Genomic DNA, 14,847 nt, shown 5'->3' with positions numbered 1-14,847 from the left:
CCCGGGGGGTGATGACGTAACGAACGACGACACGAAGTTCTGGATCTTAAGACCTTCGTTATGTTTTATTGTGGAAGGATATTCTGACGTTCTTCACCTCAAATCTGTGATAAAGGAGGCTGAAATGTTCTCTTTCTCAATACTTACTTCTTTAAAAACGTTAAATATTGTTCTTTATTTCACATTCTTGTATGAATCGTGTTCAAATTTATCTTTTATATTCTACTTGCCCTATTTTGTCTGTGGTATTGAATAAACTTTTTCAAAAACGGTTTGCGGTGCCTAAATTCAACACTTACAACGCATTAAATATTTTACTCGACATAAACCATGTTGTTCTTCTTAAAAAGGATCATTTACTCTGCAGTATTCATTTCATTACAAAGTCGATTTTTCGAAATGAAGCACCGAAACGTAGAAATTAAAAATAACATTTATTATTCCATTCACTACAACAGTTCAGCGTGTTGTATTCCGTGTCAGCGCCGTGAAACGTTCCAGACCAAAAAACCAGACACGAGACACACACACTCCGGAATATGGGTCCCTTTCATCCATTAACACTGAAACGCGGTGCATTTTGGGTAAAGGCGCCTCTGGCACGGTCATATTGACATCCATTCACCACCAATCACCTCCTGGCGGCTGTTTTCAGGTACTCGTTCCCTCACGTGGACTATAAAGAGGGTATAAATGCATATTTAACGTCATTTAAGGCATTTTGGCAACGTTTCCACGGTCACCCGCGCGGCTCAGACCGACGTCCCTTCCTTCGTCTCCTCCGCCGCTTCCTGCGAAGAGACAATTTACTGGGACCTTTGTGGGGGAGCGTTGTGTCGGCAGCAGAAGGTGCTGGATGTGCGGCTATCTGACCTGCAGGCCGCTGACCATCTCCTCCTGCGCGGCCGCCTGCTCCGACTCGCCGCTCGGCTTTCCCTCCGGACGCTCCTGCAGCAACGTAATGGCATATTTAGCGCGTTTGGTTTGGGGACGGGCGTGACTCCGCGCGGCACGTGCTCCTGTACAGACCTTGGGCTCAGCTGTAGGCCCGTCTTCCACGTCCACCTGGGCCTGAGGGACAGAGAACAGGATTCATCCGCTGGACTTGGTCTGTATGAATCGGCACGGTCGGTACTGACCTCATTCCTCGCGGCCTCCTCGCTCTGGAGGTTACAACCAGTCTCTTCTAATTGACTCTGCACCTGAAAAGGGGTCAAAGGTCATGGGGGTGACACAGACTTGCAAAAGGAGCCCTGTGTTACGTTTCCACGTGTTCTGTGCGTCCTGTCTCTTTTAGGTTGACTTTGTGGGAAGTCCACCTGCCATCTGCCATTGGTCACCTCCACCTATATAAAGAGACTTCGGATGGTGTTCGGGAGGTCCCCAGGGTCTGCTAGGCCCTTACTCTCTTGGGAGGTCCCCAGGGTCCACGGAGATCTGCAAGGAGCTCCGTTGGGGATCTCATTCGTGTGTCTTGTTGCGTTGTTAGCCTGTGTTAGCTTTTTGTGCCCTTTTTGTTAACGTGTGCGTGTTTGAGTTGTCCCCGCTGGACCGTCCCTTCCTTTAGGCTGTCCTGAGTCCACAGTTTTGTTCTACCTGTATATAAAAGCGCTGTTTGTGTGCTTTGTTCGGTTGTGTGTGTAACAGGGGACGTCCTGCTCTCCACACCCTCGTCGCGAACGTGACACCTGCAGGACAAAAAGTCCTTCTCGTGTGTCCCAGAAACCCAGGCTGGTGTTGATGTGACCGGGTCATGATCAGCGGATCTTCTCTACTGGCCCCAACGTGGGACTTTTCTCGGCTGTCACCTACCAGCGAGAGTTCTGCCGTCTGCGTCTGGGCCTGCAAACGGGCCGCGTCCAGCTGGGCCTGAGACGCTGACAGCAGTCCCTTCAGCTTGGGGAGGACGAGACGTTCGGTCAGTGGAGACGCCACGGAACGGGGAATTTCGGCGGGGAACGCCAGCTCACCTGAGCCAGCTCCTCCTCGTATCTCTGGGTGTCGCTGAGCGTCTCCAGCTGTCTCTCCAGCTGAGCTTCCAGGAGCAGCACCTGCTCCTTCAGCTACGTGACGGGGGAAGAAGAGGACGTGAGGACAGCGTTTCGCTAAGAACCGAGCCGGGGCCCGCTCCGCACCGCCGCTACCTCCTGCGTGCTCTCGTTCTCCGACGCCGCGGCCTCCGCGCTCGCCTCCTGCAGCTGCAGCTGCTCCCGAGCCTGTTGAGGAGGAGGAGGACTTTACACCAACCGCACCGCGAGGACCTCCGTTCCGTCCTACTCCTTCACGTAGAAGGTTCCTTACCGACTGGTACCTCCCTTCAGCCTCGGCCGCCCTGGCCTTCCACTCGCCCTCCAGCTGCTTCAGCATCCCCTCCTGCACACAGCAAGTCCAACTCTTTCAAGTCTCACGTCGAGGTCAGAGGTCAGAGGTCGCCTGGCGGCGCCTACCTTTTCCCCCAGGACGGCCCGGTACCGTTCACACTCGTCTTTCAGGGATTCCCGCAAACCCTCGGACTCCCGGAGCTTGAGCCGCAGGTCCTAGGAAAGACGGGAGGTTCAGAAGATGTTCAGATGGAGCGGCGTTACTCAGGACGGCTGGACCGCTACCTGCTGGACCTTCTCGTCTTCTCTCAGCGCCGCTTGTGCTTTCGCAGGAAACTCTTCCAGCCAGTCGCTCTGGGGAAGATAATTCAACTCCATCAATCCCACCAAGGCGAGCCTCCGAGCGTCACCATGGAAACCTACTCTACCTGTTCGGTTCCTGCGGCGACCTGCGGGAAGAGGGAATGGAACGCGCTTCTGGCTTTCGTCAGTTTTGTTTCTGCTTCAGCCTGGAGGAGACGCGCACGTTAAAGTGGTCGTGGTGATAATGTCCACCAAAACTGAATCTGTAAAGATGTATGCATCTTCGCCATTTTCCCTCTCCGGTGTCACGCGACTGGTCCGTGCTACATTTACCTTATCCAGAGCGACTTACAGTCAGTAGTTACAGGGACAGTCCCCCCCTGGAGACACTCAGGGTTAAGTGTCCTGCTCAGGGACACGACGGTAGTAAGTGCGGTTTGAACCTGGGTCTTCTGGTTCGTAGGCCAGTGTGTTACCCACTAGGCTACTGCGACCCTTCAATAGGTCCCTACCACCCTACACCAGGCCCCTACCACCCTACACCAGGCCCCTACCACCCTACACCAGGCCACTACCACCCTACGCTAGGCCACTACCACCCTAAGCTAGGCCACTACCACACTACCCTACACTAGGCTACTACCACCCTTCAACAGGCTACTACCACCCTACACTAGGATGCTACTACCACCCTTCAATAGGATGCTACTACCACCCTACACTAGGCCCCTACCACCCCACTCTAGGCCACTACCACCCTACACTAGGCCACTACCACCCTACACTAGGCCACTACCACCCTACACTAGGCTACTACCACCCTACACTAGGCCACTACCACCCTACACTAGGCCACTACCACCCTACACTAGGCCACTACCACCCTACACTAGGCCACTACCACCCTACACTAGGCCACTACCACCCTACACTAGGCCACTACCACCCTTCAATAGGCCACTACCACCCTTCAATAGGCCACTACCACCCTACACTAGGCTACTACCACCCTACACTAGGCCACTACCACCCTACACTAGGCCACTACCACCCTACACTAGGCCACTACCACCCTACACTAGGCCACTACCACCCTTCAATAGGCCACTACCACCCTTCAATAGGCCACTACGACCCTTCAATAGGCCACTACGACCCTACACTAGGCCACTACGACCCTACACTAGGCCCACTACGACCCTACACTAGGCCCCTACCACCCTACACTAGGCCCCTACCACCCTACACTAGGCCCCTACCACCCTACACTAGGCCCCTACGTCCCTTCAATAGGCTACTACCACCCTACTCTAGGCCCCTACCACCCTACTCTAGGCCCCTACCACCCTACTCTAGGCCCCTACCACCCTACTCTAGGCCCCTACCACCCTACACTAGGCCCCTACCACCCTACTCTAGGCTACTACCACCCTACTCTAGGCCACTACCACCCTACAAGGTGTCCGGTGTGTTAAAAGTGTCCCAGAATGCACTGGCTGCTGACCTGTGCGCTCTGCGCCCGGACCAGCTTCTCCTCGCTGCGTTTCTCGGCGGCGGCCAGGGCCTCCATCGCCGACCAGTTCTTCTCCCTCAGCTCCTGCCAACCGAGAGAAGCCAGAAAAAATCCGTCACACCCGATGCGCCGGGGAATTTATGTCGAGGGCTTCAGAGCATCCGTCTCACGTTGCTCTTGTTCTTGACTTGCTCCATTTCCTCCTTGAGCTGCTGCAGCTCGTCCTCCAGAGAGAGCAGGCGGGCGTCCTTCTCCAGGCTGGTGAGGTGTGAGATGGAATTATTACACCAGGGAGAGATGGAAGAAAAAGAACCGGAGAGGCCATGCCAGGTACCTTTCAAACTGCTCAGCTGGTTCGGATTCCGCAGCTACTTCAGGCTCCTGATGGAGAAAGAAACATCTAACTATCATATCAATGGGTCACCAAGTCACACACCTCCAAAGAACCAGCCGAGTCTCACCATTTCAGTGCTTTTCATCGTCTGCAGCTCCTCTTTCAGCTTTGAGATTTCATCCTGCAGTGTGTCCACCAGGCCCCCTCGCTCCTTCAGAGCATCTTGGAGATCATTAACCTTCACAGAGCAGTCAGCCTGCAGAAACCGACACGAAGAGGAAGGAGAACTCGTTCATGAACGCTCACCACCGACTGGTGGTGGTGGATCAGAACAACACGATTCTCACCATATCCGAATTCTTCTGCTCCACTTCTGCCTGGAGCTCCTGCAGCCGCTTCTCCAGAGAGGCCACCACACCATCCTTCTCCTTCAGAGAGTGCTGCAGCTGCTCCACCTGCTCTGGGGTCTGCGGGAACAGGAAGTCATCGGCAACGTGGCTTCAAATGAATGTGAGGACATCACTCTCATGCTCACCATGCTGGAGTTCTTCAGCCTCTCCAGCTGCTCCTCCAGAGATGCCACCAGACCCAACTTCTCCCTCAGGCTGGATGAAAAGCATGGTCAAAATTCATCTTAAAATACTCCAAACATCACCAGAACATCTACAGAACCTACACGTGTCAAGCTCCTACCTGCTTTGTAGAAGCTCGATCTCTGGATCGTTGCTGGGCTGTGAAGAAAGCGATAAAAGCAGAAAGATGTCAACTCCACCCATTTCCCCCAGATCCCTGCTCGGTCCAGACGTCCACCACGTCCACTCACCATGCTGGTAACCACCGCTGGCGGAGCAGGAACCTCCTCCGCTTCCTTCACACTGACGTGGAGACAACGGGAATGGACGTGATGACAATGCGATGACACCAAACTGGGGAAAGGAAGGAAAGTAGAAGAACGGACCCGTTTTGCTGAGCTCTGGGACTCTCCACGGGCGGGGTTTTCGCCAATTGCAGCTCCGCCTTCACCTGGTCTAGCTCCGCCTCCTTGTCCTTCAGGCTGAGCTCAGAAACAGACACAGATATGCACTGGACACGCAGGACAAATGACCAGTCGTTACGGATGAGGATTCTTCTGCAAAGCGAGATGTTTTTACCTGCTCCTCAGCTGCTCCAGCTCCGAGGCGCCGACCTGTTCCGAGAGAGGTGAAGGAGAACGTATGAGTCCAAATGAAGGTTCTTCCATCATTCCCTTCAAACGTCTCTCTCCTGTACCTCCATCTCCACGCGGGGACCGGAGGTCGGGGCCACCTGCTTTCTAAGGGTCTCCAGCTCCGAGCATCTCTCATGCAGCTCCGCCTCGGTGGTGAGCACCTGCTTCTGCAGCTCTGAAGAGCGCGAGAGAAGAACCCACGTGAAGATTCCCCTACATCTACAGCTGAAGGAAAGGGGACGAGGGGGCGGAGAGGACGGGGACGGCCCGGGAAAATGGGACGAGGGGCCGTGGTTTAGACAGACAGAGGCGGAGAAAATGGGGACGGCCTGGGAAAAAGGGGCCGGGCTGTGTTTTACACAGACGGGTACGCCGTGGGAAAATGGGACAAGGGGACGGGACGTGGTTTAGACAGACGGGGACGCCCCGGGACAACGGGAAGAGGGGCTGTGGTTTAGACAGACGGGGACGCCCCGGGGAAAACGGGACGTGGTTTAGACAGATGGGGACGCCCCGGGACGAGGGGACAGGCCGTGGTTTAGACAGTTGGGGACGCCCTGGGACAACGGGAAGAGGGGCCGTGGTTTAGACAGTCGGGGACGCCCCGGGACAACGGGAAGAGGGGACGTGGTTTAGACAGACGGGGACGCCCCGGGAAAACGGGATGTGGTTTAGACAGACGTGGACGCCCCGGGAAAACGGGACGTGGTTTAGACAGTCGGGGACACCCCGGGACAACGGGAAGAGGGGCTGTGGTTTAGACAGACGGGGACGCCCTGGGGAAAACGGGACGTGGTTTAGACAGTTGGGGACGCCCTGGGACAACGGGAAGAGGGGCCGTGGTTTAGACAGTCGGGGACGCCCCGGGACAACGGGAAGAGGGGCCGTGGTTTAGACAGACGGGGACGCCCCGGGGAAAACGGGACGTGGTTTAGACAGATGGGGACGCCCCGGGACGAGGGGACAGGCCGTGGTTTAGACAGTCGGGGACGCCCCGGGACAACGGGAAGAGGGGCTGTGGTTTAGACAGACGGGGACGCCCCGGGGAAAACGGGACGTGGTTTAGACAGATGGGGACGCCCCGGGACGAGGGGACAGGCCGTGGTTTAGACAGTTGGGGACGCCCTGGGACAACGGGAAGAGGGGCCGTGGTTTAGACAGTCGGGGACGCCCCGGGACAACGGGAAGAGGGGACGTGGTTTAGACAGACGGGGACGCCCCGGGAAAACGGGATGTGGTTTAGACAGACGTGGACGCCCCGGGAAAACGGGACGTGGTTTACACAGTCGGGGACACCCCAGGACAACGGGAAGAGGGGCTGTGGTTTAGACAGACGGGGACGCCCTGGGGAAAACGGGACGTGGTTTAGACAGTTGGGGACGCCCTGGGACAACGGGAAGAGGGGCCGTGGTTTAGACAGTCGGGGACGCCCCGGGACAACGGGAAGAGGGGCCGTGGTTTAGACAGACGGGGACGCCCCGGGACGAAGGGACAGGCCGTGGTTTAGACAGTCGGGGACGCCCCGGGAAGAGGGGCCGTGGTTTAGACAGACGGGGACGCCCCGGGACAAAGGGACAGGCCGTGGTTTAGACAGTCGGGGACGCCCCGGGACGAGGGGACAGGCCGTGGTTTAGACAGTCGGGGACGCCCCGGGACGGAACTGACCTGCGAAGTGCTGCAGCTCCCGCTTGGCACCGTCCAGCTGCCGCTGCAGGACCTGCGGTGAGAAGGAGACGCTCAGCATGGTGCAGGGGACCCACGGCCACGCCCCCGGCGACGCCCGGCATGCGGCGGCCTCACCTGCACCTTGGCCGCCGGCTCCTCGGTCGCGGCCAGCTTGGCCTCCGCCGCCTTCCGCCGCTCCTCCTCGGCCTGCTGGGCGCGGCCGCGCTCGCTCACCTCGCGGCCGAGCCGCACGCAGTCCTGCCGGAGCTTCGCCATCTCGCTGTTCTGCCTGCGAGCGCACAGATGTCCCCAAACGTCACCAAACGTCACCAAACGTCACCAAACGTCCCCAAACGTCCCCAAACGTCACCAAACGTCCCCAAACGTCACCAAACTTACTGTTTCATTCTAATACGCCAAATGGAACTTGAGACGTAGTGTTCAGGCAACCACAACAGTACACGGAACACTAGAACACTCCAGCACGTCCACGTCCACTCACAAATCCCACAAACGTACTTTCTACTTTACTTCACTCATTTGCACACCTTCACCCGACCTGTTACACAGATTTTATGTTACATTTACCAGACGCCCTTATCCAGAGCGACTTACAATCAGGAGGGACAGTCCCCCCCTGGAGACACTCAGGGTTAAGTGTCCTGCTCAGGGACACGATGGTAGTAAGTGGGGTTTGAACCTGGGTCTTCTGGTACATAGGCGAGTGTATTACTACCACCCTGTTAAAGTTGTATGTTATGTTAAAGACATAAAAGTGTAATATTTGGTTATGTTTGCGATATTTGCATATTGGTTCATTGTATATTTGCAATATTTGCAATATTGTGGTCTGTATGAGTCGCTAAAGCATTTTACTGCATATCATACCGCGTACGACTGTGTTCGTGACTAATAAAGTTTGAATTTGAAGAATTTGAAACAGCGCCACAACCTCGCAGTGGCCGGAAATATATTACACCCGTACTGTGAAGCGCCACCATTGAACATTTTTCTGCTTCTTGCACATTTTTTTTTTACATATTTGTACACCTTCACCCTACCTGTTACACAGATTTTATGTTTTATGTTACAGACATAAAAGTGTAATATTTGGTTATGTTTGCAATATTTGCAATACTTGCAATACTGTGGTCTGTATCAGTCGCTAAAGCGTTTCACTGAATATCATACCGTGTACAACCGTGTACGTGACTAATAAAGTTTGAACCATCCCAGCCGTCGCCCTTGGAAACGGCCTGACAGACCTGCTCTCTGATTGGCTGGTGGCCTGGTTGAGGGCGTCCCTCAGGATGGAGTTCTCCTGCTGCAGGCGGGCCAGCTGGGCGTTGGGCCCGTTCTCCAGCTGCTCCTGGAGAGCCTGGATCTGACGGACGGAGAGCGGACGGGTTTAACGCGCGAGCGCGAGGGTTCGAGCGGGGGCGGCGGCGGTGACCCCTGACCTTGCCGTGCAGCTGCTGGCTCTGGGCGAGGCTGTCCTGGCTGGACGCCTGCATGCGCCCCTGCAGGGCGGCCACTTCCTGCCGCCGGGCGCCCACCTCGGCAGCGACGCCGACCTGGCCTTCTCGCCGCTCAGCTCCTGCAGAGGACAGGCCGGTGAAGAGTGCAGACATGTCCTCACGGCGAGGAGGACGAGGAGGACAGGTGCGAGACGCTCACCTTGGCGAGCTCTCGGAGGCGGGTCTTGGCGGCGGCGCCGTTCTCCTGCTCCGCGGCCAGCTGCCGCTCCTTCTCCTCCAGCTGCTTCCTCACCACGGCCAGAGGGTCCCCCTTCTGGGACGCCTGCTCAAGCAGACAGAAGCGGCGTCTTCCGTAAACCTCGTCTCGTACCAACATGTTCTTCCCGTTTTACATTTTACCAACGGACAAAAACACATTAATATTCAACAATATATCATTTACGTTTCCAGCATCTACCAGACGTCCTTATCCAGAGACAGGGACAGTCCCCCTGGACATTTACATTTCCAGCATCTACCAGACGTCCTTATCCAGAGACAGGGACAGTCCCCCTGGACATTTACATTTCCAGCATCTACCAGACGTCCTTATCCAGAGACAGGGACAGTCCCCCTGGACATTTACATTTCCAGCATCTATCAGACGCCCTTATCCAGAGAGACTTACAGTCAGTAGTTACAGGGACAGTCCCCCTGGAGACACTCAGGGTTAAGTGTCCTGCTCAGGGACACGATGGTAGTAAGTGAGGTTTGAACCTGGGTCTCCTGGTTCATAGTAAGTAGTTACAGGGACAGTCCCCCCCTGGAGACACTCAGGGTTATGTGTCCTGCTCAGGGACACTATGGTAGTAAGTGAGGTTTGAACCTGGGTCTTCTGGTTCATAGTCAGTAGTTACAGGGACAGTCCCCCCTGGAGACACTCAGGGTTATGTGTCCTGCTCAGGGACACTATGGTAGTAAGTGGGATTTGAACCTGGGTCTTCTGGTTTATAGGCGAGTGTGTTACCCGCTAGGCTACTACCACCCCAGCACATGCACCCCCTGCGGATCAGTAAATTAGGAAATGAAACGCCGCTGGTTATTATACGAGCCGCTGGTGTATTTATTTTAATTGTGATTGTCACTTGCACAGCACACGGTGACACAGTGAAACGTGTCCTCTGCATTTAACCATCACCCTGAGTGAGCAGTGGGCACCATGACAGGCGCCCGGGGAGCAGTGTGTGGGGACGGTGCTTTGCTCAGTGGGACCTTGGCGGATCGGGATTCGAACCGGCAACCTTCTGATTACGGGGCCGCTTCCTTAACCGCTAGGCCACCACTATGCCCCTGTGAAGTGGTGGGACATCGGTGGAGCGTTCAGTAGAGGGGTGTGTAGTCTGAAGAGGGTTCTTTTAGAGAAAGAAAAAGGAGTTCCGAGTGGGAGGACGGCACCGTACACGCTGCCAGGCGTCTTTCCTCCTCAGGACCTCCGTCAGCTTGGTCATCTCTCCATCGCTGAAGGCCATGCTGGTCAGAGCGGCCACCAGCGCCTTGAACGGCAGCGCCACGCGGCTGTCGGCAGGGGGGGTCGCCGGCGGCTCAGACTCCACCGCTGGGGCCGGAGGAGGAAAAAAAAACGGAATGATTCAAATTCACAAATGACTTACAAGAGAACGACACCAGCAGTTCTCATTCAGGTTCTATAGGTACTGAGATGGTTAAGTGCTAGACAAATACACACATATACACACACAAACACACACACACACATACATACATACACACTAGCACACACACATACATACATACACACACAAACACACATATACACACATATATACACACTAGCACACACACGTGCACACACACATACATACATACACACACACAAACACACATATACACACTAGCACACACAAACACACATACATATACACACTAGCACACACACGTGCACACACACATACATACATACACACACACAAACACACATATACACACTAGCACACACACATACACACATACATATACACACTAGCACACACACGTGCACACACACATACATACATACACACACACAAACACACATATACACACTAGCACACACACATACATATACACACTAGCACACACACGTGCACACACACATACATACATACACACACACACACAAACACACATATACACACTAGCACACACACATACATATACACACTAGCACACACACGTGCACACACACATACATACATACACACACACACACAAACACACATATACACACTAGCACACACACATACACACATACACACATACATATACACACTAGCACACACACACGCACACATACACACATACATATACACACTAGCACACACACACGCACACATATATACACACTAGCACACACACGTGCACACACACATACATACATACACACACACACAAACACACATATACACACTAGCACACACAAACACACATACATACATACACACACACACACACAGACACACATATATACACACACATGCACACACACATACACGCACACACAAACACACATATACACACTAGCACACACAAACACACACACATACATACACACACACAAACACACATATACACACTAGCACAAACGTGCACACACACATACATTCACACAGACACACATATATACACACTAGCACACACACGTGCACACACACATACATACACGCACATACACACACACACACAAACACACATATACACACTAGCACACACACATACATACATACACACATACATATACACACTAGCACACACACATGCACACATATATACACACATGCACATACATACACACACAGACACATATACACACTAGCACACACACGCGCACACACACACACACATACACATTAACATAATTAAGAGAAGAGATATCTCAGGTACGGTACCTGGCTCGGCCTTCTTCTTTGACCCCTTCTTCTTGGTGGAGCCTTCAACATTGGGGTCCTTGACAGCGGCAGGTGTGGTAGGGGGGGCAACGGAAGCCGTTTCCGGGGCAACCTGCGCCACCGACTTCACCAGAACATCCTTGATGGGCACTTCCTTGGCAACGACCTCAGGGGCGGGACTTGGTTTGGTGGTGGCAGGCTCCGCCTTGGCCACTTTCTTCTTCCTCTTGTCCTTGGGGGAGGGGGTGGCCGGGGTCACCGTGGCAATGACGGGGGCGCAGGCGGGCATGGCGGTGGGCTCGGTTGGGCTGATGACAGGTTTTGGGGTGACGTGCGGCTCTGGGGAGGCTTCTGGGACAGGGGCGGGAGTGGACCCGAGTCGAGGCTCCGCCACGGGCTGAGGTTCACCCTCATGCTGGACAGGTTCTGGCTTCGGTTCCGGCTCCACCACGGAAGCTTCTGGCTCAGATTCTGGGAGGACGGTGCTGGCTTTGTCATCCTTCTTCTTGGCTCGGTTCTTCTTCTCTAGCGGCTTCTTCTTCTTGTCGGCCCGTGCAGCCGGGCCCTTTCCCAGCTCCTGGCGCTGTTGGGCCAAAGCCTCCTCATACGACATCTCCTTCATGGACAGGGTGGACACCAACGCGATGCCAATAGCCGAGAAGACCATGAAGCCGCCAAAAACGACGAAGCCGAGCGTCTGAGGGTCGTACACGTCCATCTTCACCGATCCTGCCAGAGTTGACCCATGATAATGATGAGAGTTAGTACCAATCAGACCCTTCTGCTATATACAGTGTGGACACTCCGGCCAGCCATCACTGGTGCTGACCGGGCAGCCTGACCGAGCGGACACCTCTCCAAAGGTCCCTCGGTCATTACGCAACAGACGGCCAGCCAATCACGCGTCTCGGCGGCGTCCGTCAATCATTCCAGCCGTTCCGCTGAGCCGCTTTTACTGCTTAACGCGGCTTTTATTCCTCCTGAGACACCACGTTTCAGACATTCATCAGACGCACAAGTATGAACGTTACTGGGGAGTCAAACGAAACTCGTAATGCTGCTGGACAAAATTAAAACTGCACATTTACAGTCAGACGTTCTACGGCATTACTTATCATCCCAAAAAAGTGCACAAATCCTCGTTCATTCATTAAAAAAGGGAAAAACAAATATGAAATGTGGTAAAGGACGGAGTGCGAATCAAAAACTCCTAAGTGGCGAATCACTGATGCAGGCATGCAGAAGGAAAGTACCGAAGAAAACTCGCCCCGACTCGCCGTTTTTCTCTCGGTAAACGCGATAAAGTGCATTTAACCAGAAACCATCTTACCCGGAGCTCCAGAAAGCCGCTGACTGTGGAGTCGTGGCACTTTCGGTGAGCTGGCAGGCAGCCCGCTCCGGAGGGGGCGGGGCCGGCCGCCGATTAGCATAGTCGGCCCGTCATTGGTCGCGGCCCTGTCCGTCATTTTAGCCCGAGCCTATCGCGTCGCGGCCTGGTTCCTGGTGGGCGTGCCGAGTGAAGGAAGTGGGACTTGTAGTTCAGCAGCTGGATTCTGACATGAAGGACGGAGTTCGGAGGAAACTTCGACGACAGCGTTTATGTGATATATTTCTGTTTTAATAAAGTAAACGCTCATGATATGGATGCGTGTTTATGTTTATTTATACTACTTTATACTTCTGAGGTTGATCCAATACAATATTTACATTACATTTACATTTACAGCATTTACCAGACGCCCTTATCCAGATCGACTTACAATCAGTAGTTACAGGGACAGTCCCCCCCTGGTTAAGTGTCCTGCTCAGGGACACGAGGGTAGTAAGTGGGGTTTGAACCTGGGTCTCCTGGTTCATAGGCGAGTATGTTACCCGCCAGGCTCCTACCACCCAATATAAACCTCCCACCAACGTTTGCAGGGTTTGGTCACCGCTGGTCTTGGGGACTTCTAACAGAACAAGTCGACGTTCGTCCTCATGCTGGACAGGCTCCTGTTTTTGGTCCTGTCTCCGTTATTGGCAGCAGTTGGTCTAGCGTGTAAGGAAACGGAATCCCGATCCGCCAAGGTGCCACCAAGGTCCCCTTGATGAAGGTCCTGTCCCCACACACCGCTCCCCGGGCACCTGTCATGGTGCCCACTGCTCATCGAGGCTGATGGTTAAATACAGCGGACATGTTGCACCGTGTCACCGTGTGCTGCGCTTCACAATCACTTCACTTTTATTACCGAGGGTCCCGAGAATGATCTACGTCTCATTCAGCACTAACAGATGATGAAAGACCTTCCAGATGACGAAAGACCTTTCATCCAGCATGTAGGAGAGTACTGATCAGTACATGTCCCCCCCACAGCGGGACACCTGGCCCGACTCAATCCTCTGTGGCAGAGGAACTAGAGGGAAATATGTCATGTAATGGATCTGGAATAAAAAGCGTCCTGAGAAGCCCGTTCGGAGACGTAATGCTGTTACAAAACCGTCTCTGTTGTCTGGTTCGAGTGGCAAAGGTGACAGCGAGACGTCTCTCAGGCGAGAGACAACACCGCCGCCTGATTGGTGGGTAAGGCCCGAGCGGGAGAGTAAACAGACGGGGGGAGGACAGATGAGCGCTGTCTGCATACAGACTGCTCGTTGTGAATGGGACCTTCCACAGGCCCCTGTATTTGGGACCCAGGACGGAATTTGACGGCTAAAAAGCACACGTTGCGTAAGCCACGTTACGTAACACGCAGGTCCGGTAAATAGCCAACACACACACACACACACACACACACACAGCCCCCCGTCCTCCCCAACGAGCAGCATCTCGCCGCGACCTGCATGTGCCACATGAGGCCGGAACAGCTGGCCGGCCTGGCCAGGAGTGGCTTCTCGCCGAGCGAGCGAGATGAAAGGAACGCCACATCATCAGAGAGGGGGGAAGGGGCGGAGCCGGGGCGGCTGGCTCCTGGTCTCCGCCCCCGGACTCCTCAAATCGGCCGGAGGGGACGTTTACTCCGTAGTAAACTGTGGGGGGGGTTAAAGGTCAGACCGGGCTCAAGTCTGGAGAGCAAAATGGGTTTTAATTCTCGCAAACAAGTCCCAGAAGCCAGGTCTGCAGGGAGA

The 14,847-nt window shown here is 54.4% G+C and overlaps 2 protein-coding genes across 9 annotated transcripts in view; one reads left to right on the top strand and one right to left on the bottom strand.

The window, feature by feature from the left end:
* Nucleotides 1–14,847, top strand: part of LOC114785606 (NACHT, LRR and PYD domains-containing protein 12-like) — a 438,381-nt gene that overhangs the window by 96,781 nt on the left and 326,753 nt on the right. The window lies entirely within an intron of this gene.
* Nucleotides 416–13,485, bottom strand: rrbp1b (ribosome binding protein 1b). The gene is given in 31 exon segments (XM_028972052.1): nucleotides 416–791; nucleotides 874–948; nucleotides 1,030–1,071; nucleotides 1,140–1,202; nucleotides 1,813–1,896; nucleotides 1,971–2,063; nucleotides 2,145–2,216; nucleotides 2,302–2,373; nucleotides 2,448–2,537; nucleotides 2,607–2,675; nucleotides 2,750–2,830; nucleotides 4,129–4,221; nucleotides 4,308–4,395; nucleotides 4,472–4,518; nucleotides 4,599–4,727; nucleotides 4,819–4,938; nucleotides 5,007–5,076; nucleotides 5,165–5,202; nucleotides 5,295–5,346; nucleotides 5,430–5,525; nucleotides 5,623–5,657; nucleotides 5,741–5,853; nucleotides 7,344–7,395; nucleotides 7,479–7,632; nucleotides 8,609–8,727; nucleotides 8,804–8,907; nucleotides 8,910–8,940; nucleotides 9,021–9,143; nucleotides 10,261–10,415; nucleotides 11,743–12,471; nucleotides 13,073–13,485. Coding segments are annotated over 31 exon segments (3,264 nt in total). The 5' UTR covers nucleotides 13,209–13,485; the 3' UTR covers nucleotides 416–752.

This window comes from Denticeps clupeoides, chromosome 3 (assembly GCF_900700375.1).
Source record: "Denticeps clupeoides chromosome 3, fDenClu1.1, whole genome shotgun sequence".
Taxonomy (NCBI): domain Eukaryota; kingdom Metazoa; phylum Chordata; class Actinopteri; order Clupeiformes; family Denticipitidae; genus Denticeps; species Denticeps clupeoides.
Note: the sequence above shows the minus strand (reverse complement) of the source record. Positions and strands in the feature narration are given on the sequence as shown.